Here is a 27,825-nt window from a genome sequence, read left to right on the forward strand (position 1 = left end):
TAAGGCTCTCTGCTCATCACGAATTCTGGTTTTATTCTTCCCATTCACAGGACAGCTCTGAGTCAGAGCCCACCCCTGCCCAGCCATTCAGCCCTGAGACACCGAGAGGGTGGGGACGAGGACAGACATCAGGGATTCTGGTCATCGGGGTCACACTTGAGCATGACTTTGACTCCCAATCCCTTTCTGGCTGTTTCAAAGGCCTCCACCGCTTTCTCCAAAGGAAACCTATGAGTGACTAAGGGCTTGACGTTCACAGACTTGGATGCAAGCATGGAAATTGCTATTGGCCACCTGCAAACAAAAAAAAAAAAAAAAAAAAGAATCAAATGTGATAGCCAACCTCTAGGAAGAAAAAAAAAAAAACAGACCTCAAAGCTACAAAACTTAGCCAGTATTATAGTATGATAGCCCAATGGGGGAGGCAGCAATGACCTTGGCCTGACTCCAATTGCCCCCACACCTCCTTACTGCCCTCTGCAGTGCCTTCCTGGAAGCCCATAATTTCCCGGTTAGGGAGGCTGCAGGGTGAAGTTTGTGGGATGGGGGGGAAGGGGCAGGGGGAAGGCGCCTTGGCCTCAGGCAGACAGCCCAGGGTAAACCTGGCCAGACCCATTGGCAGTGGCCCCTGGAAACCGGGTGGTCTGTGATGGGCTGACTCCAAAGCCGAGGGCAAGGATGACCCAGAGGGGTAGAGAGTCCTCCAATAGCAAAGGGAGGAGCTTGCAAAGCATGGGAAGAGTGTATCACACCCCTCTGCCTCCCAGGGTGGGGCTCAGGGGACTTGATATTTTGCTTTTGTCCTCTTTTTTCCCCTCTAACGGGGCCACTGGAAAAGAGGACCCGCGGTGAGGTGGGGTTGGGGGTGGTATAAGTGATGGTGGGAGAATGGAGGTACCAGAGTGTGCTTCTGAATCCCCTCCCTCCTTCCCAGGAGCAGGCTGTTCTCTCCTGGCTCCCTATCATATCGCGTGGCTCTCCATGTGGCCAGGGAGTGCACCCTGTGAATAAACAGGCAGCGACTCTTGGTCCCAGAGGCCACATGGGGCCTGCCCTGGCCTTGCTGGCGACTTGCCAGTGGCTCACCCACAGCACACTCACGTGTTGCAGTATCGGAACACGCCCTTGATATCCACTTCCCGCACAGCGGCGTGCACCAGGGGTATGGTGGCCATTTCAGAGCCCAGCCCCACAAGCACCAGGGTCCCGCCAGAGCGTGTACTCTAGGGAGGAGGTAGGAAAAAAAAATGAGAGAACTCAGAAGAAACCACAGGCCCCTCCACTTGCTGTAACACACACACACACACACACACACACACACACACAGAGTAAATGGCTCTTGAACCCATCAGGTGAGGTACCCCAAAAGCTCAGGCAATGTGACCCTTGCTACACTGCTACTTTTCAACATGGTGACTGAACTCAGTGAGGCAGTTTGCAAAGTGCTCTCTTCTTCAAAGTTCCTGAAATCATACCTGTGACCCAGGGAACCAGGCACAGTGGAAGCATCTTCCAAATCTTTACAGAGTTAGTGCAAGATTCTAGCTTCAGCCACTTTAGCACCCCTTCCAAGGAGCACTCACCTCAGGCCTCTGACAGTCATCCTCCCAGCTCATAGGTGAGGAAATGGTAGTGAACCCCAGGCAAACAGAGAGTGCAAAGTATAGTAATAAATTTAACCAGGAATTGGCGTGTTGTGACATGAGTTAAACAACTGTGTAGAATGCCAGCATTCCATATCAGAGGGTGATTCAAGTTCCAGCTGCTCTACTTCCAATCCAGTTCCCTGCTAATGCGCCCGGGGAAGCAATGGAAGTCCATCAGCCCCCATTGGCTCTCTGTGGGCTGGAACGACTTGAGGAGAGCACACACTTGACGTTCAAGGCACCCAACACACAAAGCCTGACACAGCGACCGCCCCACTGTCCCTGACTTATCCCCTCTCTGTACTTCTTCCCATCCATGAGGCCGGGACTGAGGAGCAGAGGCCTGACCAATTCCAGCTGAAGATCAGTGGGGTTTGGACCCAGGACTTCCTCCCTTTTCCTTCCTTCACCTGTATTTCGAGTTGGTACATGACACCCCTGTCCTACCACACCAGCTCCCTGCCAACTTCCCAGACAGTTCTAGGGGTTGGCATTGCTGCTGAGGAGTGATATGGACAGCTTATCTGCCCCTGCTTCTGGGAGAGAGCATGGGAGTAGCTCACTTGGACTAGGAAAAGTCTGCTGAGCTTAGAGATTAACCCCATCCATAGCTGTTGTGGGGCTCCGTAACTCAGACTACTGTGTCTCCTCAGTGAATGAGGTGGGAATTTCCAATGCTTCCCGGGGCCAAGGTTCCCCATTCCTCTATGGGTCTTTCTCCCCAACAGTCATATTTGTGCAGCCACAGATATGAAAGCACCTCTATCCTAAAGGTCTAGGTAAGCTCACAGCTTGGGCCCATGCCTACCAGTCACCTTGTTCGAACCCCATGCTGTTCTGGCCAAGAGGAAAGGTAGGTGGTTGCTAGCTCTTCCTAGGAGAGCCAAGGCAACCAACTTGTCTAGCTTGGGAGGAATCAAACAGCAAGGCAATGCCCTCTTGACATCTGTCAAGCCACCCACCAGCGTCCTGCCCCACCCCTCCCTGGGGCCCACTCACATAGATGCCCGCCTGGATGGAGGGCTCTGCCCCAGTGCACTCGATGGTCACATCTGGCTGGCACCCCAGCAGACCTTGCACTTTCTTGGCTACTTCCTGCGGGCTCTCCTTGGAGATCTGGAGGAGACAATCCGCTCCAACTTCCTTGGCCAGGGACAGCCGGGAAGCAGACAGATCTGAGGGCAATGGATAAGGAAGAAAGTGAATTGCAGGTGCAAGGGCTGGCGGCGGTGAAGCTTGGGGCAATGGGAGGTGCCACTGGGCTTGACACATGTTTCTCACGTGCACACACACTGTCCCGTACCCACACAGCTACACATGCTCACACACATACTCCCAGATTGTTTCCTCACACAAAACTGCTCACACGCCCCCGTGCAAGCCACTCAGTGCCTATTTACACCCTCTTTCTCACATACATGCACACACACACCCTTCTGCATACCCTCACGCTAAACAACACTCTGCAACCACCGACATCACTTCTCCTCATACACTCACACCCCTCCCTCACCTCCCATTCAGGCCACACAGCATCTCACACAGCCACCCCAGATACACACAGCACACACTCCCAATGTACACCTCACCCAAACACACACTCCATGGCCTCTTGAGTACAAACAGACCAAGGGCGGAGTGTCCTGTTAGGACCAAAGGCAATACAAGCACCTGTGGCTCACAAAGTGTCACCCCCTCTCCTCACATGGGAGACTCAGCCTGAGCACCGAGAGGGTGGCACCTGGCTGGGCTTTCCAACCTCGGGCTCAGGAGGAAAAACAGGAGGGTTTTGGGAACCCAGTCTCTCAGGGAGGGTCTCTACCTGTGGGCTCCTCATACCTCCATCCCAAACTGTAGGCCCCCAGTTGTTGGCACCTGAAGGAATTTTAGGAAGAGCAACTCTTACCAGTCACTACCACCCGAGCCGCTCCCATTGCCTTGGCCACCAGCAAGGTGACCAGTCCAATTGGTCCTAAATAAAACAGAAGAAGATGGGAGATGTTTGAGCATTATTTTTAAAAACTATTTTCATTGGAAAAGCAGATCTACAGAGGGGAGACACAGAGAGAACTCCATCTGTTGGTTCATTCTCCAAGCGACTGCAATAGCTGGAGCTTAGCTGATTTGATCTGAAGCCAGGAGCCAGGAACTTCTCCCAAGTCTCCCATGTGGGTGCAGGGTCCCAAGGCTTTGGGCTGTCCTCTACTGCTTTCCCAGGCCACAAGCAGGGAGTTGGATGGGAAACGAGCAGCCAGGATATGAACCAGCATCCCTAAGGAATCCCGGTGTATGTAAACCAAGGATCCTAGCCAGTAGGCCATCATGCTGGACTTGGATTGTTATTTTTAAAGCCTTGTTTATTTATATTCATTCATTCTTTCATTTGAGAAACAGTGTGACAGAGACAAAGACACAGGGAGAGAGAGGAAGCTTCCATTTGCTGCTTAACTCCCTAAATGCCTGCAACAGCTAGGGTTGGTACAGACCAAAGCCAGGAGCCAGGATCTCAGTCCGCATCTTCCACATGGTGGCAGGAACTTAAGTGTTTAGGTCATCATTTTCTACCTCCTAGGGACTTTGGGAGCTAGGTCAGAAGCAGGCCAGCCAGGACTCTCAACACTGGGCACTCCATAGGAAGTAAAGCATTTAATCCCTTGTATTCCAACACCTATCCTGTGCTTGTGACTTAGGAAACATCTGCTTTCCACTTTGTCCAGCTCACAAATGAGGGCCCTATCTGTGTCTCCAGCACTTGTCCCATTGCCCAGCACCCAATGAGACATGAACACCTGTTCTCTACACGAAATACACCCTGGATTCTGTTATTCCTAGGTGCTGTTTGGAGCTAAGTTCAAAGGACTGGAGGATCCAAGGAGACCTGCACTTCTTTAGTGAATAGGAAGCTTCACTGGGTCTAGATGTCTTCTTGTCTATCCTGAGAACTCACCATCCCACCCTAGGGAGACACATAATCTCTCCAGGGGCCTCTGGGCATCAGTTCAGTTTGGAGTGGAAGGGGCATAGCCTCAAGGGCACTGGCTCCCTGGTTTGACCCAGTTGATCTGGCAGCTCCAAAAAACTTGCAGGTGCCTAAGAACAAGCCCAAGACCTCCCACTTCCCTGTAGCATCTAAATGCCACACCCACACCGGAGAGTGCACTGTGGGAACAGCCCCCTCTCTCCCGGCCTGTGATAACCCCTGCCAACACGTTGGCTCTGTGTTGTCTAGGCTACAAAACCAAAAATCCCACACCCCTAAAATAAGGTAATGGGGAAGGGGAAGAGGCATTGCTTCTTGTATGTTCTTCTTTAAAAACAATGCTGTGAGCCCCTCTAGAAAGTCAAACACTGGAAAATCATTCCTCAAATGTCTGACAAAGGGTGGCTCTCTAAATTAGAGGAGGATGTCATAACTGTCTGTGGCATGGGAAAATGTTCACAATATTTTGGGTTTTTTTTTTCCTCAATGAGAGTGGGCAGAAACAGTCTACTTAGCATGGTCTCATTTAAAAGAAAACCAAAATGAAAAGACTGCACCAAAACGCTACCAGTGGTTCTGACTGATGGAGCTACAAGTGAAGCCTCTGTGTGTGTGTGTGTGTGTGTGTGTGTGTGCGCGTGCACCTGAATGTGTGTGCGCATGTCTGACGAATTTTCCTCTTTTATGGCAAATGTTTATTTGTGCAGATTTCTAAGAACACTGTGGCCTGAATGCAGGGCCTGCCCCACCAGTCCAGTGGATGGCATGAGGCTGGTATTCCTCCAGTGTGAACTGAAGGAGTTCCAAAATCTTTAGTAGCTCCCAAAAGCAAAAAAAATTCCCTAACTTCTCCTCAAGCATTCAAAAACAAAATCACAAAATGCAGTTTTTGAAAAGCACAAGAGGGGAGTAGACACTTGTCCTTGGCAGTGGAGACACCTGCCTCCCACACCAGGGTGCTGCCTTTGGGTTCCTGCTGAGGCAACGGTCATGGCTCAGGCAGCTGGGTTCCTGCCAACCCCATGCAGGAGCTGGTTGTGCCCCCGGCTCGTGGCTTCTGACCTGCCCCAGCTCCACACATTCCCTGTATTTGAATGAATAAACCCAGTGGATGAAATAAATAGAAAAATAATACAAACAAAGAAGTAGGCAAAAGGATTATATTGCCCAGGAAATGTAGCATCATTGGTATTATATTGCAGATATATTTGTTTAGCCATCATAGAGGGAAAAAGCTAGAAAAACCCTGGACCATGCCCAGCCCTTGGGCAGCAGGGAGGGGAGGAATGAAATGGGATGAGAGGTGCCACACCGCCAGGGGATGAACCCATAACCCGGTGTCGTCCGCTCCTTACCAGCTCCACATACAAGGACGTTGTTTCCCAGGGTGACTCCGCCTCGCCGGCAAGCATGGATCCCCACGGACAGTGGTTCAATCAGGGCACCTTCCTCAAACGTGACACCGTCAGGGAGCCTAGGGAGTCATTCAGCACATGGTTAAGTCCTCTGGCTCAAGTGCTACGCTAATGACAGTATCACATTGTGCCCTACCTGGGCTGTTGGCAACAATGACAATAGTTAAAATGTATTAGCATTTACTCAGGTGCACAGCCATGTGCTGAGCAAACAGCACGCTCAGAGTAAATCCTTGGAAGAGGTCTGTGGTGGGTGCCACTAAGCCCATCTTACAGATGAGGGAGTTGAGGCTTGGAAAGTTAAAAGCTAGTAAGGGACGTGAGGGCTTCCAGTTATAAGCCCAGGTGTATCTAGGTTCTGGTACCCACGTACATTGCCCCTACCCGAGAACAGTTTTCTCTGGGGAAACCCATTCAGGGAATGTGCATATGCTTTCTTCCACATGCCAGCCAAGTAGAGTGCTGGTACAGCTGTCCCTGGTCAGTGGGAAGTTCATTTAGCCAGGGGTTAGCTTAGCTGCAGTCCAATATTCCATCTGCTTCTCCTACTTCCTTTGAACAACAACATTGACCACCCACATCTTTGTAGAGTGGGTGACTTTCTGCTCCTAATTCCCCATAGACCAGATGACAGCAGCAGCCCGGCTCTCCTGTGACTGGTTAAGATGGGGCCTGTCTGCACAGCTGCTTAATTGCTGTCATATGGCCCGCAGGTTCTTGGTTTTCACTCCTGAGCCCACTGGCATCTCAGCCCCACCACCAGTCCCACCAAGGAAGACAGTAAACATTTGCTGAAGGCTTTAGAGATTAGAGAATCTTCCACCCATTCTCGTTTAATCCTCAGGATAACCATGCTGGGCAGGAAGGCAAGCTCTATTCTCATCTTTCTTTCACACAGGCGGAAACAGGAGTCCCATAACATTGAGAGGCTCCTCCAAGGTTACCAGGCTGGTGAACAGAACCTGAACCTGGGTCTCCTGACTGCATATCCCCTGCCTGGCCTGTGTCTTGGTACAAGCAGCTCTGTGGCTGATATCTAAGTTTCATAGGCTCCTCATTACCCACCTTGACCCAGCGCCTCCAAACCCCTGGACACAGGAGTAGGAAAACCCTCCAATTCCAAAAGAAAAAAGGTGACCGGACCCGGCGGCGTGGCCTAGCGGCTAAAAGTCCTCGCCTTGAATGCACCGGGATCCCATATGGGCGCCTGTTCTAATCCCGGCAGCTCCACTTCCCATCCAACTTCCTGCTTGTGGCCTGGGAAAGCAGTCGGCCCAATGCTTTGGGACCCTGCACCCGCGTGGGAGACCCGGAAGAGGTTCCAGCTTCGGATCAGCGCGCACCGGCCGTTGTGGCTCACTTGGGGAGTGAATCATCGGACGGAAGATCTTCCTCTCTGTCTCTCCTCCTCTCTGTATATCTGACTTTGTAATAAAATAAATAAATCTTTAAAAAAAAAAAAAAGAAAGAAAAAAGGTGACCTCCCAGCCATGTGCCCTTATGGCGCAGCTCCGCTGCTCCTAGTCCTCAGCTGAACAAATCATAAGACCTGTGGTCCGCCACCATCCACTCCTGCCCCTCTCTGTCCTTCCAACTCCCCCCACTGCAACCCCCTCCTCTGTTTGATTGCTATCCATCTCTTCTCTTCACTGCCCCCAAGGCAGCACATCTACCAGAGGGAGCAAGGTTTAAAGTAAAATCATGGAAGGCCCCAGCTGTCGCAGACACCCCCAGCCGACACAGGTTCACCTGGCCCTCCACACCTGGATCTCCCATGGAGCTCAGCATGGCCCAGGCTGGTGAAGTGGGGTGGAGCTGAGTGCTCCCCACATCTTCCCTCCCTCTCTCTTCTCTCTGGGATAAGGAGATATAGGCCTGGGGAAGAACATGAGAATAATTTTCTCCCCAGTTCTCATCTCTTATGACTTGCTAAAATACCAGAACATGTCCTCTGTTGAAGCCCTAACACTTCATGGGATGGTGCCTGGGGATAGTGTTTTCAAGGGGTTAAATAGAGCCATACAGGCAGGGCCCTGATCTGCCTGACTGTGTCCTAAGAGGGAGAAGAGATAGCAAATAACTCTCTAGAGCAGAGGAAATGCTGGGTAAGCACCTGTCCAGGAGGCTCATGTCTGCTAGTCAGGAATGGAGCTCATCCCAGAAACTGGCCTTGCTAGCATCTTGGTCTTGGCCAGAGAGGGCACTAAATGTCTGTGCTTTATGCTAAAACCAAACAAGACACCAGAGGATGATGAGGCAACTTGGGGATTCGCATGGCAGTGCTCAGGAAATGAGCAAAAAGGGACAGAGGGTTTATTAAGCAGCCAAGGGGAGCAGAGAGACAGGACGAAAACAGAGGCTGTGGTCATGCAGGGATCTTCCAGAGATTCGGAGGGGAGGGCTGGGCCCAGGCTAGGAGGAAGCGCAGGCAAGAAGGACTTGCAGCAAAAGAAAGGGGTGGGAACTGTGCAGCCCCAGGAACCCTCCTTGACCTCTCCATTGCCCCTGCTAACCAGATCACTGTGACCACCCTCTACCATCCCTGACCCATCCCCTCCACCCCAGCACAAGGCTGGGCTCTACATCTCTATTCCACACACACCACACCACAAGGGTTGGTACTCATGCTAGGTACTTTGTCACTGCATCTCACCACAAGTCTGCAAGGAAGGTGCTATGATAAACCTCATGTGACAGACCAGGATTTGGAGGTTATATGTGTGCAATTAAAGGAACCTGCTTGAGGGCTCCCAGATGGTGAGTGGCAGAGAACAGTGGCTAGTCTTGATTATTACCACCATGACAGTCTGCCTTCCATGGACATGTTGTTTGGCACCTTGACTTGACAGGGCCCAGGAGAAGATGAGCGGATCCAGGAACTGCATGCCTGAAAGGTAGGCTCTGATGCAGGTAACCTAGAGCAGGCTTGGATATTGACTCATGGTGAGGTTCCTGGCCCATGGCTGTCTGAAGGCTTCCAGTGGGCACAAGAAACTCAGATCTGTCAGACTGCCCCTTTGGCCAGGACCCGGCTTCCAGGGAATAAGCCACATCCTGGCTAACAGCCACTGCTGGGCCCTGGGCTGGAGTGGAAAGAAAATGCACTTGGACCAGGTAAGCGGAGAGCAGTTCATTAAAAGGGACAATACTTGGCTTCTCTCAAACACTGCTTCTCACCCCAAGGCTGTTTTAGGCATGAGTTGGGGCAATGTCGTAGACACAGGAAGGGATCCTGATTCCAGATTTGACCCCTGGTTGCGCTCTGTGCCTGAACTGACTGGTGTCTTTCTGCCTCAGTTAACCCTTGCACAGACCTGCAGCCAAAGCGCCCACCTCACCACTATCCTTGGAAGGGTAAAGTTAGATAAAGCACGCAAAGCATTTGTTAGCACAAGGGCAGGGACTTAGGAGTCATAAATGTGATTTTCCATGCATTGCCTTACTTAATCTTCTAATGATTAAATTAGACTAAGGCACTTCCCCAAAGTCACTTGCTTAGGAGGGACTGGGTCCAGGATTCCCAACATGTGTGCCCTAGGCTGCACTTATATGTCAGTGGCTGTTATTACTGTTTGTTGTTCTCAAGCTCATTGCAGTGACATTTTCCCTTTCTGGTGTCTGTGTTGGAAATCAATAAAACCAAAGATAAGACAGGAGAAGTTCTCTCCAGGGTGGCTAGAGGGAGGATGGCAGGGATTTCCCTAAGAAGTTCCCGTTGTTGCTCTAGATGAGGGAAAGTCAGACTCAACGATTAAAAACAAGCACTGTGGGTCAGGCTTAGGTCCCAGTGTGGCACCCCTGGCTGAATGCCATCAAAAAGGGCAGGCCTGCTGGCCCATGCCTCATGTTTACAATCAGAAGCTGAGGTGCTGGCATGATGATGCAACAGATTAAGCCACTGATTTCCAGTATCCCATGAGTGCCAGTTTGTGTCCTGGTTGCTCAGCTTCTGCTCCAGCTCACTGTTAATGTGCCTGGGAAAGCAGCAGAAGATAGACCAAATTACTTAGGTCCCTACTACCCATGAAATACCAGCATGGAGACACCAGCCTGGCCCAGCCCTGGCTATTGAGGGCATTTAGAGAGTGAACTAGCAGATGAAAGCTCTCTCTTACCCCTTACCCCAACTTTGTCACTCCACCTTTCAAATAAATAATTCTTTTAAAAAAATATGAGCACCCTGGGAAGCTAGAAGAAAGAGGTCCCAGTGGTAGCTGGAGGCCACAGACACTGACTTGTAACAGAAGTTCGCATTGTGCTTGTAGAAGCGGCAGAGGTTCCCGTCATCGGGGGGTGTGGCACAGAAGAAGATGGTGGGAGACAGGTTGTAGCGGCCAATCTTGCAGTACTCGTCATTATCTCGAGGGGCACCAGGCTCGATGGCAACACGATCACCTGGAGAGGAAAATAAAGACATTACCGAGTCCAAGAGTGGAAGCAGGGCCTGCCTCCTTCTTGGCCTGCTTCTTTGTTTTCTGAGCTTTTGAGAAAACAAGAGTTGAGGCTAAGATGTTGTGAAGACATGTTGGCTTGGGGGCAGGGGCTGGGGAGAGAAGCATCCAGCTAATCAGCTGCCCTCTTGCTTGGGGACCAAGGCTAGTCCAGGCCACTGGTGCAGCCAATGGAGTTCAGGTGCTGCTCAGGCTGGAAGCAAATGACCAGCCCACATCGCTCCAGACTGGCTAGTTGGACCTGGTGTCAGTCCACAAGTAGTCCACTGCACTGGCTCCACAGCCACTTCCTTGATTGGGAAACACAGGACCAGCTCCATCTGCAGGTCAAGCCAGGTCTGTTTTCCCATCTCAAACTGATGCGAGAGAAGCAGTATGTCTGGGGTTTGCTCACATATTTTTTTTTCCTCCCTTTGTTGTAAAAACATGAGGAAGGGCTCTATAGAAATAAGAGCCAAAATACAGCGCGTTTGATGTCCACCCTGGTTATGTTTAGGCAATAAGCTAGGAGTCAGCTGATTCCCTTTTAGCAGAACCTCAAAGGCCAAGGACCTGTAGAGGTCTGACTCCAGCACAGAAGGGAATACGCAAGGCTTGTTAACAGTCAGCGCTGTCACTATGCCTCCCTATCCCTGTTTGGAAACAGCCTGTGATTGCTCTCTGTGTTGTTTCATTTTTTTCCTTTATGAAACATCCCAACATACAGCAAAGTTCAAGAATTATACGGCGAACACACAGAGACCCTCCACCCATCCTGTAGGAGGAGCCTGACCAACAGGTCCTGTTGGGAAAAAGTGCTTACACCTGCAGGATACACTGTCCTGATGGTGGCAAGAAGACCTGCCAGTTACCCAGTGGGCCAAGCACCAGGCAAGGCACACTACAGAAGTTCACTTTTTTCTTGTCACATGGCAACAAGGCGGTTTAACTCTGCTTTGGAGAGGGAACAGGAGCCCAGGTGGCCCCTCAGTTTGACCACATGCTCTTAAGACCAGTAGAATTATGGGACTCCTGAGCCTGAGCAGACTGTTAGGAACCTGCTAAGGAGCCACAGAAGGGCCAGTGGTTATTCAGAAACATGCTAAACTATTTCTTTTAAGTCTTTTTTGTCAAAGGTACCACAATGGGATGTCTGGGAGAGAGTTTCGGCTCTGCTCCAATCCCATTTCCCTGCTGGCGAGCACCCTGGGACACAGTGGCTCCTATACTTGGGTGCCTGCCACCCATGTAGGACACCAGTTCCTGGTTCATGGTTTCAGTCACATATGGGTGCCGGTTCCTATCCTGGTGTCCCTGTTTCCCATCCAGCTTCCAGCTTGTGGCTTAGGAGGGCAGCTGAGGATGGCCCAAAGCCTTGGGATCCTGTACCCATATGGGAGACTTGGAAGAAGTCTTGGGCTCCTGGCTTCAGATCGGCACAGCTCTGGCCATTGCTGCCACTTGGTAAGTGAATCAATGGACAGAAGATCTTCCTCTCTGTCTCTCCTATTTGCATATCTGACTTTCTAGTAAAAATAATTTTTTTTAAAAAAAAGATAAAATTTGTGATGGGGTGGATGGGTGTCAGGGAGAGAGGAAAGAAACCATGGGCCACAAGTGTCCCCCAGGATCTGGAGAGGAGGAACCCAGCAGATAAAGAACATTGCTGACCTGGCTTTAGGTGTGTCACTAATGATCCCACTTTGACAACCGTTCCTGAAGCTTCATGTCCCAGCACCATCGGCTTCCTCACAACAAAATCCCCAATCCGACCATGCTGCCAATAGTGGACATCAGAACCGCAGATCCCGACAGAATGCATCTTCAGTAGCACCTCTGAGAAGGAAAAGCAGAAATGGGAGACAGGTGAGGGGGAGACGCACCTCTCCCTCCATCGCTCCATGGTCCTGGGCAGGGCGCAGGTCAGCACTTGAACTGCATCTGATGGTTAGTTTTGGTGTTAACTTGATTTTTGACTCTCTGCCCAGTTGCTTGGCACAATACCAGTCTAGAAGTCTCTGTGAAGGTATTTTGTAGACATGGAATTAACAGTGAAATCGTTAGGTGTGAAGTGAAGCTGGGATGGACCTCTTCCACACATTTGAAGGCCTTGGGAGTAAATCCTGGGCCTTCTTTCCCAAGGAGAAGAAATTCCTGCCAGGGCAACACAGAAACCCCACCTGAGATTCCAGGATGCCTGGCTGCCCTGCAGATCTCCAATTCAAAGGCTACAATGTCCACCCTCACCCAGACTTCCAGCCTGCTAGCTTGTCCTTCAAATTTCCAACTTGCCAGTTCCTAAACCTCCATGATTGCATGAGCCAATTTCTCAAAATAAATCTCCATCTCGCCCACTGCCCCCTACACACACACACACATGCACACCTTATTTGTTCTGTTTCTTGGGAGAACCCTGACCAATCACTGTGTATACAAGATATTACCTGTAGAAAGAAATGTACCATTCACTTAAGAGAACAAACTTTTCCAGGAGATAACTGTTCTCAGACAAGTGCAAGCCCAATTCCTGCCCATTGATGAGGATGAAATCTAGCAGGATCTGAGATTGGTGACAGTTTGTGAACTATCTAGCTGAGCTTTAAAAACGGAGGAGCTTTTTTTTTTTTTTTTAAACCACCTGAAGATTTCAATCTGCACTTAAACATGAAGGGTTTCAATGAAGTGAGATTAGGTGGTATTTTTGTTGTCAGTTCTCCAAGTCTAAAACCGTGGTGTTGCCAAGTACCTTTGCTGTCCTAAGTGCGGAAGGATTACTGGCCTATTCCGACTCCTAGGAACAGGTTACAAGTATCTTCCTGAGAAAAAACATGGCCTTAGATGGACCCAAAAGCTCTGCTTAGGCATTCAGGCATCTTAACCACCACAAATCACCAGACACCCTCCCGGGTGGGGCTCTGTAGAACCTTCTTTGTCCTTGCTTTTAGTGTCTCAAGTGAGAAAGGGAAAGATGAATTCTGAGATCACAATTTCAGAAAGAGCTGGTTTCACCACAGTGTTTCAGACTCAGGCCTAGGGCATAGCACAGCAGCCTAGCAGCTAAAGTCCCAGCCTTGTACGCGCTGGGATCCCCTGTGGGCGCCGGTTTGTGTCCCAGCAGCCCCACTTCCCATCCAGTCCCTGCCGGTGGCCTGGGAAAGCAGTAGAGGACAGCCCGAAACCTTGGGACCCTGTATCCACGTGGGAGACCCAGAAGAGGCTCCTGGCATCCAATGGGCTCAGCTCCAGCCATTGTAGCCACTTGGGGAGTGAACTAGTAGATGAAAGATTTCTGCCTCTCCTTCTTTCTGTATATCTGACTTGCCAATAAAAATAAATAAATCTTTCAAAAAAAAAAAAAAAAAAGACACAGGCCTAGGAGGCCCATGTTTCATGTTGGTGTGTCTGGATTCAAGTTCCAGCTCAGTTTCTTCTTTTTAAAAAAAAAACTTATTTATTTAATTTTTACTGGAAAGGAAGATTTACAGAGAAAAGGGGACACACACACACACACACACACACACACACACACAGAGCTTCCATTCATTCATTGGTTCATTCCCCCAAGTGGCTGCAAGGAGCTGGATAGGAAGTGGAGCAGCCAGGACTTGAACCAGCTCCATATAAGATCTTAGTGCAAGCAAGGTAAGGATTTAGCAACTGAGGAATCATGTCAGGCCCCACCCCAGCTCTCTAAATTCCTCCTTAAGCACACCTTGAGGTGCAAGAAAGGATGGTTCAAGTACTTGGATCTCTGCCACCTATGTGTAAGACTCAGATTGAATTCTGGGTTCCTGACTTTGCCTAACCCAAGTCCAGCTCCACTTGGACATTTGGGGAATCAATGGATGGGAGCTCCCTGTCTCTCATTCTCTCTGTCTGCCTTTCAAATCAATACATATGTGTATGTGTGTGTGTGTGTGTGTGTATACGCACATATATAGAAAATTAGAAAATGCATACATAGAAAATTCAAAAATATATATATACATATATATAAAATTAGAAAATGTCATTTGAAATTGAGAAAATTATCTCAGTTTTCTCTTTTAAAGTGATCTATTGAACTTGGTGGCATGCTCACCTTCCAATTCAAGCATGAGCAAGAAAACGAAAAAAATGAGAGCAAAACGCTGCTTGGAACAGAGGCCGAACCTGGATCCTTAAAGACCAAGATAGCCTTGTTTGGTCACCTCTGGAGTCAGCAGCAACTCTACAGGAGACGCTGAGGTAGGTGCCTCCTTCTCTGAACATGCTATCTTGGTGAAATGTTTAAGCCCTAAATATACGTTACTTTTCTACACACTGATAGAAACAGCTGTTGTCTATATCTTATCACCCTAAGTCAATAGCCTGACTGACCTCAGATGGCAAGTCTCTGTAGGCACCAGGAAAGCTGCCCCAGACCGACATGCTATTCACGCATGCAGAAATGGAGGCTCAGAGTGAGGCATGGTAGAGTCAGGGAGGACACCCCCAGTTCCTGGAGGACACAGAGGGCACCAGTGTGATTGGGCATGGTAGGGCAAGATGCACCAGGTATAGGAATTCTGCCTGCTGCACCAGGATCCTATAGATTGTGATCAAGTTGCACATGTAGACAGGATGGATGGGAAACAAGCAGCTGGGGCCAGCCCTAGCTAATGGGGGGACATGGCCTCCCCAGGGATAAACTCCACCCCAGAAAACACACATGCAGCTCAACCAGCCAGAGGCCCACAGGAGTGGGGCAAAGGCGCCGCAGCCCTGCCCTGGTGCTCACCTCTTCTGTGCCCCACACAGTCCCTCCCAGTCTCGCAGGACAGAATGTCCTGGGCTGCTCCACTCTTTGATAAGTGGTCAAGGGTTGGTACGATGCTCCCTTTGTTCATTTAAAGATTAAGGTGTGCAGCTCACTCCTTTTCACAGTTTGGTGAGGGTTAAGACACGATTTGGCAACCCCAGCAGCAGCTGCTGGGAGATAGGATACTGGGCTACTAGGTAAAGAGAGAAGTCCTCCCCTTGGTCCAAGTACATCGCATCACAATCTCTGGAACAGCCTTCAGTCTGATACGGCGTTTTCCCTGGTTCTGTCACTTTTCCTTTTATTTCTTGTAGTAGCTAAGAAAAACCTATAACCAGATCTATTATAGACAATGGGACCAAGTTCCCAGACCAGCAGAAGGGAATGAAGGGAATGAACAATAGAAGGCATAGGAGCCCAGTGCCCAGGAGTCTGCAGAGCAGGCAAGAGCAAACAATAAAACAGGTTGAGCTTCCAGACACCTACCGTTTGGGCCTGGCTCCGGGACGGGATAGTTCTCCTAAAAGAAACAAAAGAGAAAAAGTCATTTAACGTGTATAGCAACTATACCTTATGATCTTTTTTTCATTTGTAAAAAAATAAAGTGGAGTTTCATGTAAGTAATTCTTCTGGGGCCAGTGCTGTGGCATAATGTGTTAAGCTGCCATCCCATATCCAAGTGTCAGTTGGAGGCCTAGCTGTTCCCCTTCCTTCCAATCCTGCTCTCTATTAAGGTGCCTGGCAAAGAAGCAGAAGATGGTCCCTGCACCCATGTGAGAAACCCAGAAAAAAACCCTGGGCCCTGACTTTGGACTGACCTAGCCCTGACTGTTGTGGCCATTTGGGGAGTGAACCAGTGGACAGGAGGAAGGTCTTATCTCTCCCTCTTCATGTCTCTGTCACCCTGTCTTTCAAATAAAATAAATGCATCAAATAATTTTTCTTCTTAGAGTTAACACAAGTTGGGACCACACACTGGCTGGCTCAATGCCTGGCAGGCACCATGAAGTATATGCTGAAAAAGCAACTGATCCAAACAATGGTCACACTTGTTGTCACTAGCCAAATGGTACAGGAATCTGCCAACTGCCCAATCATGGGGTCAGAACTCCAGGCTCGAAGGGAGCTGATGGAAGTGGCATAGCTGCCCCCACAACCTGCCCCCAGAATAGCGCTACAGGCCCTCCTCAGTCAGGGCTGCCTCTGAGCCTCCAGGTCTGCCATCCTCACAGGAACCTTCCATCCAGAAAAATCACGTTCTCAGATACCGAGTTGTTTGCTCTGGCAATCTCCTGCAGGGAGAGGATGAGGGCGTTTCTGGCAGGTGCATGTCAGGGATTCTCTATCAAGACAGGGAGACAGGCCCCGTGTGGCCACCTGCCCTTCATGTGGGCACACAGTTCAGACCTGGCTCTCTTCCTAGACCTCCCATGTGGTGCCACTGGGGAACATGTAGGACTGGAAAAAAGTCCCAAAAGCTATCTGGCCTATAGCAGCAGCAGCAGCATTTGCTTACTAAGCATTTTTCTCATTGCCAAATTGGTTAGGAAAGTTCTGTGACAAGAAGGTCACTGATTTCCAAGAGTTCAGTTAAAAAAAAAAAAAAGATTGATTTTGCAGTTATTGAGGAGCAGAGTGAGAGACAGGAAAGGAGGAAGTAAGCATCAGAGCGGTGGTCCGGATTGTAGCATTCCATCTTGGGTTCCACTGTGGTGAGCACTTGGACCATCCTTTACTGCTTTCCCAGGTGTATTATGAGGAAGCAGAGTTGGAAGCAGAGCAGCAAGGACTCGAATTAGCATCCTGGACAGAAGCTTGACCCACTGAGTCCTGGACACAGCCTCCTCCTCACTCCTCATGTTCTGTTCATTGAAGGCAGTCCAGCAGAGGAGGTAGAAGAGATGTGACATCCACAGCACCTGCTCTCAGGCCAGACGGCAGGCTGGGCTTTATCTTCACCACAGTCTCTATGGTTCGTAGATGAGAATCCCACGGTTGCAGAGTTACAAAACTAGCTCAACATCCAATTGCCAGAGACTGGACTAACCAGAGATCAGGCCAGCCTTATCTAACTCGACATCTGCTTCCCCTGCACCCTGCTGCACTCAGATGTACTCTGGGTGGAATGTCTTTCCTCCTTCAGGAGTGATGGCCAAGAGCTGTCAATTAGGCCATGAGGATGCTGTGACTGGGCCCCCGGCAGACTGCTGACTTGCATCCTACCCAAACCTTCCCCAGTTGGTGCCTAAGCTGCCCCACAGCCCAGCAATGGGAGACCCCCGCAAAACACCAAAGGTCCTCATTACTGCCGTGCTGATGGGAGGCTTGGTTACTAGGGATCAACACCTGTAAGCCAAAACCTTGCCTTCTGGTGCCACAATCCCGATATGACTACTTCAACAGCCGTTCTCCCACTCTGCTGGGTAGTGCGCCCCAGGAGGGTGAAGGCCCCAACCATCACAGGCTCCCAGCACTTTCTCAGAAGTCCTGAGCTAACTCGTCATTCCTCCCATGCTTCAAAGGCCAAGGTGGTGTGCTAGAGCTGACCACTGCTGGCTTCACATCTGCTTCCCGTTTGACGCTGTATGTTCAGTGCTTTACTGATGGCAAGAACTTTAGGTGCTACATTCTGTTACTATTCCAGACAGAGGGACTGGAAGAGTGAACCTGCAGTAGCAATGCGAAACCTCGTAAACAGTAAGAGCTGCATCCAAGCAGCATGATGTGCAGGAAAAGGTAAGGGGATTAAGGCAGGTTTCTGCCTCTTAACTTAAACTGGTGACATCAGCAAGGGATGGAGCAAGAAAGGGGATCCATCAGGAAAGCCATCCCCAAAACCTCCTTGGAGACTTGCAATACTCCCTCAGACTTGGGGCCACTGCTGGAGTTAGACTGAGTATGATTCTAAATGGCAGGTTAAATTACAACTAAAAACCAAGGCCTTGGGCCTAGCTCAATGATTCAATTGACTAATCCTTCCCCTTCAAGTGCTGGGATCCCATAGTGCCAGCACTGGTTCATGTCCCGGCTGCTCCACTTCCTAACCAGCACCCAGCCTGTAGACTGAGAAAGCAGTGGAGAATAGCCCAAAACCTTGGGACCCTGCACCCACATGGGAGACCCAGAAGAAGCTCCAGGCTCCTGGGTACAAAGTAGCTCAGCTCTGGTTGTTGCAGCCACTTGGAGAAGTGAACTAGTGGGTGGAAGACCTTTCACTCTGCATCTCCTCTCTGTAAATCAGCCTTTTCAATTAAAAAAAAAAAAAAAAAAAAAAAGACTGGTCTGGCATAATAGCGTAACAATTAAAGTCCTCGTCTTGAACGCCCTGGGATCCCATATGGGCACTGGTTCTAATCCTGGCGACTCCACTTCCCATCCAGCTCCTTGCTTGTGGCCTAGGAAAGCAGTCGAAGATGGTCCAGAGCATTGGGACCCTGCACCAGTGTGGGAAACCTGGAAGAGGCTCCTGGCTTTGGATCGGCTCAGGTCCAGCCATTGCAGCCGCTTGGGAAGTGAACCATCAGATGGAAGATCTTCCTCTCTGTCTCTCCTCTTCTCTGTATATCTGCCTTTCCAATAAAAATAAATAAATCTTTAAAAAAAAACAAACCTAAGGCCTTTATTCCCAGCATTGAGCAACATCTACCCTCACCCCTAGCGGCGCTGGAAGACAGTTCTACAGCATATTCACATCTCTAGCCAGGCTGAGCCTTAACACCCCATTTAGGGTTGGGTAGGTGGTGAGGTTCAAGGTCAGACCAGCGGCTGGGTACACCAAACAAGCTTCAGGTCAGAAGAGATTAGCTGCTGTTTAAACTGACCCACCTGCCCTTACCGTGTAAGCAAAGCTGCAGTGATTCTTGCAGGCACTAGAGGGTGCTGTGTGGGAAAGCCTTTTTTTTTTTTTTTTTTTTTTTGCTTAACAACACAGTAGGCTTATGGAAGATCTTGAAATTATCTCTCTGCATCTAAACTTTCCTTTCCCTGAGACTTCCAACTGCCTTCTGCAAGGCGGCTGGGCTCCTGCCCGTCGAATGCAAGACCTGTTAGGATCAGCCAGTTTTGTAGCTCTTGTCCTAAGCATGGCCCACAGAAAGCTGTCACTTCAGAGTTATGAAAAGCCTTGTTTCCTTGCGTTTGGTTCCTGATGCCATGAGCTGGAAATGATTGTTTACCTAATCTCCTTTTCTGTCTCATATTTCAATATTGTTTTCTTATTTATCCTACTTTTCCTTTCAGTCTCTGAGCTCCTCTGAGACCTTGAACTTCTACTTTGGTTGCAAATATTTTGCCATCCCAGACACTTTTACAGTTCCCTGATGTCAAAAGGAGTTGAGTAACTCTACTTGCTGTAGTTAGGTCAGCTTTCCAGCCTATGTCACTGCAAATCAGAAATACACTTCTGATGCACAGCCTCCCTTCTCTCCTATTCATTAGCTTGTGGAATTACTTTGGGTAGAACTCCCTCTGCAAATGTGACATCATCTCAGGTCCCCGTTCCTCTGCTTGTCCCTAACAACCCTGAGCGCACAACTGGCAGGTGCCTTGCTTATCCTGCAGCAAGGGCCTCCTCACAAGGAGAAGCCAGAGGAAGATGCCCCTGGCCTCTTCCAGCCAACCCAGGTGGCACGTGAAGAACTGAAGACTCCAGCAGCACCTGTCCACGTGCACCGAGGGTACCCTCCCCTCCCCTCCCCTCCCCTTCCCCCTCCCCTCCCCTCCCCTCCCCTCCCTTTCTCCAGCTGCATGCACTGGCTGGTTATGAAACCTCTGTGCTCCCTCCGCTTCCTCCTCTGTGTAAGGATAATCATAACAGGGAGTGCCGACTCAGAGTAAATAAATTTGCTTGTATTACAAAAGAAAATCAAAGTCCCTTTTCATTACCGACTCACACTGTGTTTGAACGAGCCCTGGATGACCTTGTCTTGTATGACAGGGGTAATGTATTTCAAATCATCTGGGTGGGGGGAGGGAAAGGCTGTGTTCTCGTGATTTTCATGTTTGGTTTTGGAAAATATGACCGCTTTTTAAAAAGCTAGGATTTGGGGACCCAGCGTGGTAGCCTAGTGGGTAAAGTTTCTGCCTTGCATGCACCGAGATCCCATATGAGCACTGGTTTGTGTCCCAGCTGTTCCACTTTCCATTCTGCTCCCTGAGAAAGCAGTAAAGGACGACTCAAAGCCTTGGGACCCTGCACCCAAGTGGGAGACCTGGAAGAGGATCCAGGCTCCTGGCTTCGGATCGGCTCAGGTCCAGCTGTTGCAGCTGCTTGGGGAGTGAATCATCGGACGGAAGATCTTCCTCTCTCTCCTCTTCTCTGTATATCTAACTTTCCAATAAAAATAAATCTTTACTAAAATAAATCTTTTTTAAAAAGGTTAGGATTTGGAAGGTGAGGTAGGATTGCTGGCTTGATTGTGGGTTGGAAAGGCACCTCACTGCCTGAGAGGGCGAGAGACCAGAGACAGTGGCACTGCCTGGTGAAGACAGTCACATCAACCCCGGCCGGGGCAGCCACCTGCTCCCCTCTACCTGGTTCCCTGGGAACCTGCAGGAGTTACTCTGTGCGTTGATGGGGGGCAGGAGATCCTAATTGTGCTGGCTGTCTCGCTCCATTTTCCCATTCCCTTGCTCACTTGAAAGGGAGGAACATCCGAAGGTCCCCAATTGATTGCTCTGTTCTAGCCGACAGTCCTAGCACACTCGGGGTCAATGTAGAGGGTTGGATGCTCTCCCACAGGGCACTGAGTTGGTTTCCAGCCCAGGTTCTCCTGGCTCCACTCAGCCTGTATTCTGTTGATGACAATCTTTCTAAAATGAAAATCTGCAAGTCCCCAGCAGTCCTGGAAAATCCTAAACCCCTCGTGTGCTGGTCACTGTGCCACCATCTCATCTCCCTGCACCTGTTCACCTCCGGTGGTGGGCACTGCCGCTCTCCTTCTATAAGACCGCATAACATGGAAGACATGACAGCTCATTGAGGCCTGCAGAGGACGTCTAGTGCTGTGGCAGAGGATACAGGGCAGAACAAACGGGACAACTCTCCCGGCCAAGCTTTGACAGCAAGTATCTGTGTGAATCAAGACTCTAAGGTGGACTCTGTCAGGCAACAGACCTTGGAAGGACTTCCTCAACCTTGAAGTAATGAAATTAACAGTATCTAAGAACTATCAAAAACATTTAAGCAGCACCTCGCAACAAGCATCAGTGACCCTAGGATGACATCAAGTGGCTGTCTCACATCCCTGGGTAATAATGTGGTTAAGCTGCTGGGAGCAGCCCCACCTCTTTCTCCCTACCCCCAGATACAGGAAAAAAAAAAAAAAAAAAGCTGGAAGTGGGCCCCGTGCAATAGTCTAGTGGCTAAAGTCCTTGCCTTGTACGTGCCAGCATCCTATATGGGCGCCAATTCTATTCCCATTTGCTCCACTTTCCATCCAGCTCCCTGCTTGTGGCCTTGAAAAGCAGCAGAGGACGACCTAAAACCTTGGAACCCTGCACCTGTGTGGGTGACCTGGAAGAGGCTCCTGGCTCCTGGCTTTGGGTTGGCTCAGCTCTGGCTGTTGCAACCACTTGGGAAGTGAATTGGCAGATGGAAGATTTTCCTCTCTGTCTTTCCACCTCACTGCAAACCTGACTTTCCAATAAAAATAAGTAAATCTTTAAAAAAAATTGGAAGCAATTGCCTCATACATTTTCCCCAATATCTCAACCCTTCCCACCTTAATCAGTCGTCCACATGGGCATGCATCCCTCTCTACTACGTAAACAGCATCAAAAATAAAATACTAAAAACACAACAAAACAAAAAGACCCCCATGACAGGCATCCTGGGATGACTCCCTTTGGGAACCTGGGAGACTTGGATTTGGTTGCACTGGGACTGGTGTTCTGGGGACAGCCAGTGGGTTGTGTTCTTGGAACTAGTATTCAGGTGTCACTTCCTGCTACAGTCTTCCTGTCCTCAGCAGGCTGGGGAGGTGACTGAGTGGCAGGTACTGAACCCACACAGCAGAGGCAGAGGAATGTTTCATTCTCGCAGAGCCCAGTATGCCAGGATGGCTTCCTAATCCCAGCTGCGTGCACATGACCATTCGCCAGCTTCTCAGAAGGATCGTGTGGCAAGACACGGCACAGAGTTCTGTGCCTCACTGGATGCTCCAGTCCGTCAGCCACATCTTATGTGCTCACTGTGTTCAGGCTGATGTATCTAAGTCCTTGTGTCTTTAAAACTATTGAGTTGGCAAAATTTGAATATATTTTCCCATTGCTCTTAGAATGAATCCCCAATTTTAATAAGAGCATTCCCAAGGCTCTTAGCATAAATCAGCTTTGGTGGTGGTGGCGGCAATGTTTTGAACCACCACAGTAAATGACTTCTAAGTTGGGTGCCAACATGGTTAACTACAGGTGCATGTCATTAAAACACAATCAAGATAAAGCCAAGCGAGGCATTCCCTCAGGCTCCTTACTCCCCACTACTGCCCTGTATCCCCTTTCCTGAAGGAACAATGGATTCTAGTTTCAGTGCCTTGAAAACGTGTGCATCTAGTTTAGATAAGCAGCCTGCTGTCTCCTGGGTGGGGTGGGGGTGGTAATGTTTAATCCAGCAGCCCATTAAAGACCATAGACACCCCTGAACCTGATCACATGTGAGGAGCAGCTTGCTGTTAGTGGTAGCAAAATTAACCAGGGAAAAAGATGTAATACTGAGAACCATTGGAGCTGCCGGGATCCATGCAACTTCGTTATATACTCCCCTTCTCCTTACCCAGAAGCTTAAAAAAAATGTGCTGGGATTGGGTCAGGCCCTAGACAGGAGCCAGAAACTCCAATGGGGTATCCACATGAGAGGCAGGGACCAAACCCTTGAACCATCATCACCTGTTGCCTGCCAGGATGCATTAGTGGGAAGCAGAGTAGCTGCAACTTGAACCCAGGCACTCCGACATGGGTTGTCCATGACTCAAGCAATGACTTAGCCTAGGTCACAATGCTCATCTCTCCCTGCAAAATCTTAAACAGTACCAGAGAGGGCATTTTCAGCATGTTGGATTATAAATATCAAGTTATCTTATTTTTTAAAAATATTATTGACAAAGGAATTCTTTTGACCCAAGGTGCAAGGCATTTCTTCAAAATGCAAAAACTGTTGTCTGGACTCTCACTCTAACAATTTGATTAAGGGGCACCCTGGGGTGGGAGTCCCCCATGTTTTCACTGTGCTCACTGACTTTTGCTGCTCTGGGCACCACCCCTCGCATGGTATATCCTCACTTCCAGAAGGGGAAAAGGAAGCGGAAAACAGTGTGTCCAGTGCTAGGAGCAGAGGGGGGCCCTGACCTGGCATGTGACCTCATTCCTGCCTCCAGCAGCCTAGCCATCCAGGGAGCTGCTGCACTGTTTGCACACTGGCCAGTGGGCTGTTTGCCTCTTGCTGTGGCCTCTTGGTCACTTCTGCCCTTCGTTCCCTCCAAGTCTCAGGTCTCCATTTCACATAGGAAGGAATGAGAACATCCGTACAGCTCTCCCTTTGTTTGTGTCTCTTGCTGAAAAGCAAGAAAATGCTGAGGTCTCAGCACATCTTATGTGTGAATACCTGCCCCCCCACCACACAAACGGTCTCTGATGTGCCACCCAGTTACAGTGCTAGTGCCCTGCCAGGATACAGGGGACCCCTGCTTTAGCTGTTCCCTACAGCCACAGGGTCAGGAAAGAGAAATGAGTCCCCTTTGCTTCTCCTTGGGCAAGAAGGAGGCCACGTGTTGGTTTCTTTCTTCTCACAGAACCACTGCATTAGCTGAGCAGGAAGGCAGGGCTGGGAGGGGGCCAGCTCGTGCCTGCTTCACAGTTTAGGAGTAGGCTTTTCTCCAGACAGCTCTCTTCCCAGGGGCTCCTGAAGGGAGACTCATCTGCATGAGCGGCCTTAGACCCTGGTCCACCCAGACAGGCCGCAGTCTGCAGGTCCTGGGGTCACCTCCAGCCGGGAGTTGGGAGTGGGGCTGGGGAGGTGTTCCTCTGTAGTTTGGTGGTCCTCTGTCAAAAAGAAACACATTCCAATTCTTCCCCCTTGTCTCCTTTTGCCATTCATATCCAAATCAGCTGCCTCTTCCTCCCCTAAACGCAATTACTGACTGCTTTCATTAGGGCCTTGAAATGCAGGTCTTCCTTCTAACTTTCCCACATCTGTTCCTCCCAGTGGCTATCCATGGTTTACTTCCACCGCTGACCAAACCCCACATCAATGACTCTACTGGCCATAAGGAAACAGTGGGACAGGGATGCCCTGAGCAGCGGTAGGCAGGTGCTGCCAGGGGAAGCCCACGCTTAGGAGGAAGTGACTGACGAAGGGTCCAGGAGGTCAATGAGTTGCAGGTGTCTCCCAGGGCAACTTGGACCTCCCTCTTCAGCCTCCTCTGCTGACACCTCTTTCTGCCCTCCTCCAGTCCCAAGGCCTTCTCCAGGGTATCTCCACTTCTTCCCTTCTCCCTCTACAGAATAAGGGCCACCCTCTACAGGGGAAGCCCAGCAAAGCCACTACTTCCCAACAGGATGCTCTTTGGGGCAGGGTAATCCTTCCTTATACGGGACACTGCCAGGAAGTCAGCCAGTCATACCCCTCCTGTCAGTGGGTTCCACAAATCCACTTCCAGTACTCCCAGGGAAGGCACAGGACTGCTCAAGGAAGAGGCTATTGTGAGAAGTCAGATGGGGTAATAGGCGGTTAGGGTCTCTGGTCCCTGGTGAAGTTATATATATATATATATATATATATATATATATATATATATATATATATATATATATTTTTTTTTTTTTTAAAGGCAGCTCCCAGGCAGGGAGCTGGATGGAAAGTGGGGCCACCGGGATTAGAACTGGCGCCCATGAGATGCTGGCGTATGCAAGGCAAGGACTTTAGCCACTAGGCTACAGCATCAGGCCCGGTGAATTCACTTTAAAAATACAAAATCTGGGCCCGGTGCATTAGCCTAGCAGCTAAAGTCCTCGCCTTGCTCGTGCCTGATCCCATATGGGCATCTGTTCTAATCCTGACAGCCCAGCTTCCCATCCTGCTCCCTGCTTGTGGCCTGGGAAAGTAGTAGAGGACAGCCCAAAGCCTTGGAATCCTGCATCCACATGAGAGACCCGAAAGAAGCTCCTGGCTCCTGGCTTTGGATTGGCGCAGCACCGATCATTGTGGCCACTTCGGGAGTGAATCAGTGGATGGAAGGCCTTCCTCTCTGTCTCTCCTCCTCTCTGTATATCTGACTTTCCAATTTAAAACATCTTTTTTAAAAAATGGTACTTAAAAACTTCAATCCTAGTGGAGGGTCAGGCCTTTCCTCCCGGGGAGCCCCCTCTTTTCACTATGACAGAAGACTGCTCTCAAATTGTCTACATGAAAATTCTGCTTTTGTGTGAGACAAAAAAAACAAGGTCGCTGTCGTCTCTCCAATTCCCTGCAACACTGACTCCCAAGCCTGCATCTCCAGTGACAGCAGGCCTGCCCTCCAGACCCTGCTGCCCAAGGGGATGGTCCCAAAGCACCTTGCACTGTGAACCTGACCGCCTGGCCTTTTGCAAATGACTCCTCCTGACTCCACCCAGAGGAACCCTTTGACCCAGCAGCCCCCCTCAGCTTTAAGAGACATTCCCTAGCTCATCTTAGGATAAAACCAGCCCCACAAAGCCCCTAATCCAGTGCCTGTATGGGTTCTAAGGTAGGGCTATAAGATCTGAGCTGTGCTTTCTTCCCAGCTCCTGTCTTCCAGGGAAGGGGCGTGTCGGCACAGCTGAGGCCTGAAGGCAGAGTTTTGGCCAGGTCATTGCAATCCTAGGCCTGTTACTTACTAAGGCATGACCCTGAACACGCCATGGGTGTGCACAGGGAGAGGGGCACGCCCCTCCCTGCGATGCCTTTACCAACCTCCCCGCATCTCCACACTGGGCATCCATCTTCTGTCTTCCCTCTTCAACTGTTGACTGCATCTGTGCAGCTGGGGCTGTAGTGTCGCCCACCTCCCTGGGCACCCAGCCAGGGCATCACACAGATTGGTTGCCCTTCTCATCTGATAAATGTTTGTGGGGTCAAGGAGTCAAGGATTGAGTGTGAGACCACTCTATGAGCCATGCATTGGTGAGCCACTTTCTCCGGACACCACCTGGCACTTATAGCAATAAACGCAACAAGTGTCACAGGCATTCCCAATCTTCAATGAGCAGACAAGAGCTCTCATCTGGGGAGTGGACTTTCTGAGTTCTTGGCTCATCACATTGACTAATAGGCACCTTTTCCAGCTGAGCAAACCAAGGAGGGTTCTCAGCCCTGAGTCTACCCATGGCTAGGGGGCTAAAGGTATGTCAGGGGGCCTGGAACAATCTGGAATTGTGCAGGGAGTGACTATGAATTCAGGAGCTCCCACAACTGTTCCTTTGCATAACCTCCTGAATCCCTTCAATTGAATTCCTAATGCATTCTTGGAGTGGGGGGAGGGGGAGCCGGTTGGCACCCATCCGCAGCCCAGGCCCCTTGGAGATGGACTTTGTCAAGTGAATCGCGGCGTGATCACAGGGGCTGACTCCACACTCTGTAGCTCCCTAAACTTTGGCCCCAGTAGCTAGGCAGCCGAAGGCAGGAGACACAATGTTCCTAAAGGGACAGGGAGCCAGATCCGAAGGGAAAAGAGCTGCAAAGAGAGCCAGAAGTGAGGAGACAAGAGCTTTGGAGGCCTGAAGATGGTCAGGCGCCCCAAGTGCAAGGCAGGTGCAGGGAGCACCAAGAGCCTGCAGCTGCAGGTACTGCAAGGCCAGAAGCTGCCCCCGTCTCAGCACTTGCTTAGGGCTGGGTTCTCTGGCAATCACAATAATCCGGCGAGGCAGGCTTTGTCAATGGCAAGGGAGATTAGAGAGAAATTCCAATGCTTTTAAACGTTCCCGGTGCCTCTTGTTGCCCCGCGCTGTCTGCCCAGAGGGGAGATGGGGCGCAGGTCATAAGCCAGGCAGTCTGTCTCTTCGTTTTCTAACCAAAAAGTGCAATGACGAGGGGCAAGTGACGGAGGGAGAGGCTTCAAGCAAATCAGCAACCCTCCTGGGCGCCTGCCACGTGCCAACCACGGGGCTGGGTTCCGGGAAGCACTCAACTAGAACCTCCCTCAACGACAATCCCCACCCCCACCGCTCGCTAGTCAGCTCGGATCCCCACAGCCAAGGCGCGCGGCGGTGCAGAGTAGTGTCTGCACCGGGCTAGAACCGGGGATCCAGGAGCGAGGCAGCCGGCACCTATGGCCGCCCCCATTGCCTGCTTCTCCCTTTACCAAGCGGAGGTCGCCGGGTCCGTGAACCACCAGGGAAAGGTTCTGCCCCTTGGCCGCCGCCGCCATGTCGCTGTCTTCGCTCGCTCGCTGCAACCTGGAGTCTGCCCGAAGTTGTGGTCGTTGGGATTACGACCCTGGCAGAGGGTCCAAGTTAACCCGCTGGAGGAGGAGCTAGGCTAGGCGGAGCGCTCCGCGTCGGGAGCGGGACGTCCTTGTCCGTAACAGGCGGGGGTGGAGCCAGCGCGGGGAGGCGGGGCTTC

At 50.4% G+C, this 27,825-nt stretch overlaps 1 protein-coding gene across 1 annotated transcript; it reads right to left on the reverse strand.

Annotated features, from left to right (window-relative positions):
* Window positions 1–27,825, reverse strand: SORD (sorbitol dehydrogenase). Its single transcript, XM_036495479.2, has 9 exons — window positions 27,566–27,825; window positions 15,738–15,771; window positions 12,143–12,307; window positions 10,277–10,436; window positions 5,982–6,100; window positions 3,553–3,618; window positions 2,646–2,821; window positions 1,102–1,223; window positions 1–294 (listed from the first exon to the last, which is right to left on the reverse strand). The coding sequence occupies exons 1-9, from the start codon at window positions 27,629–27,631 to the stop codon at window positions 129–131; spliced, it is 1,074 nt and encodes a 357-aa protein (XP_036351372.2). The 5' UTR covers window positions 27,632–27,825; the 3' UTR covers window positions 1–128.

Source organism: Ochotona princeps, chromosome 6, assembly GCF_030435755.1.
Source record: "Ochotona princeps isolate mOchPri1 chromosome 6, mOchPri1.hap1, whole genome shotgun sequence".
NCBI lineage: Eukaryota > Metazoa > Chordata > Mammalia > Lagomorpha > Ochotonidae > Ochotona > Ochotona princeps.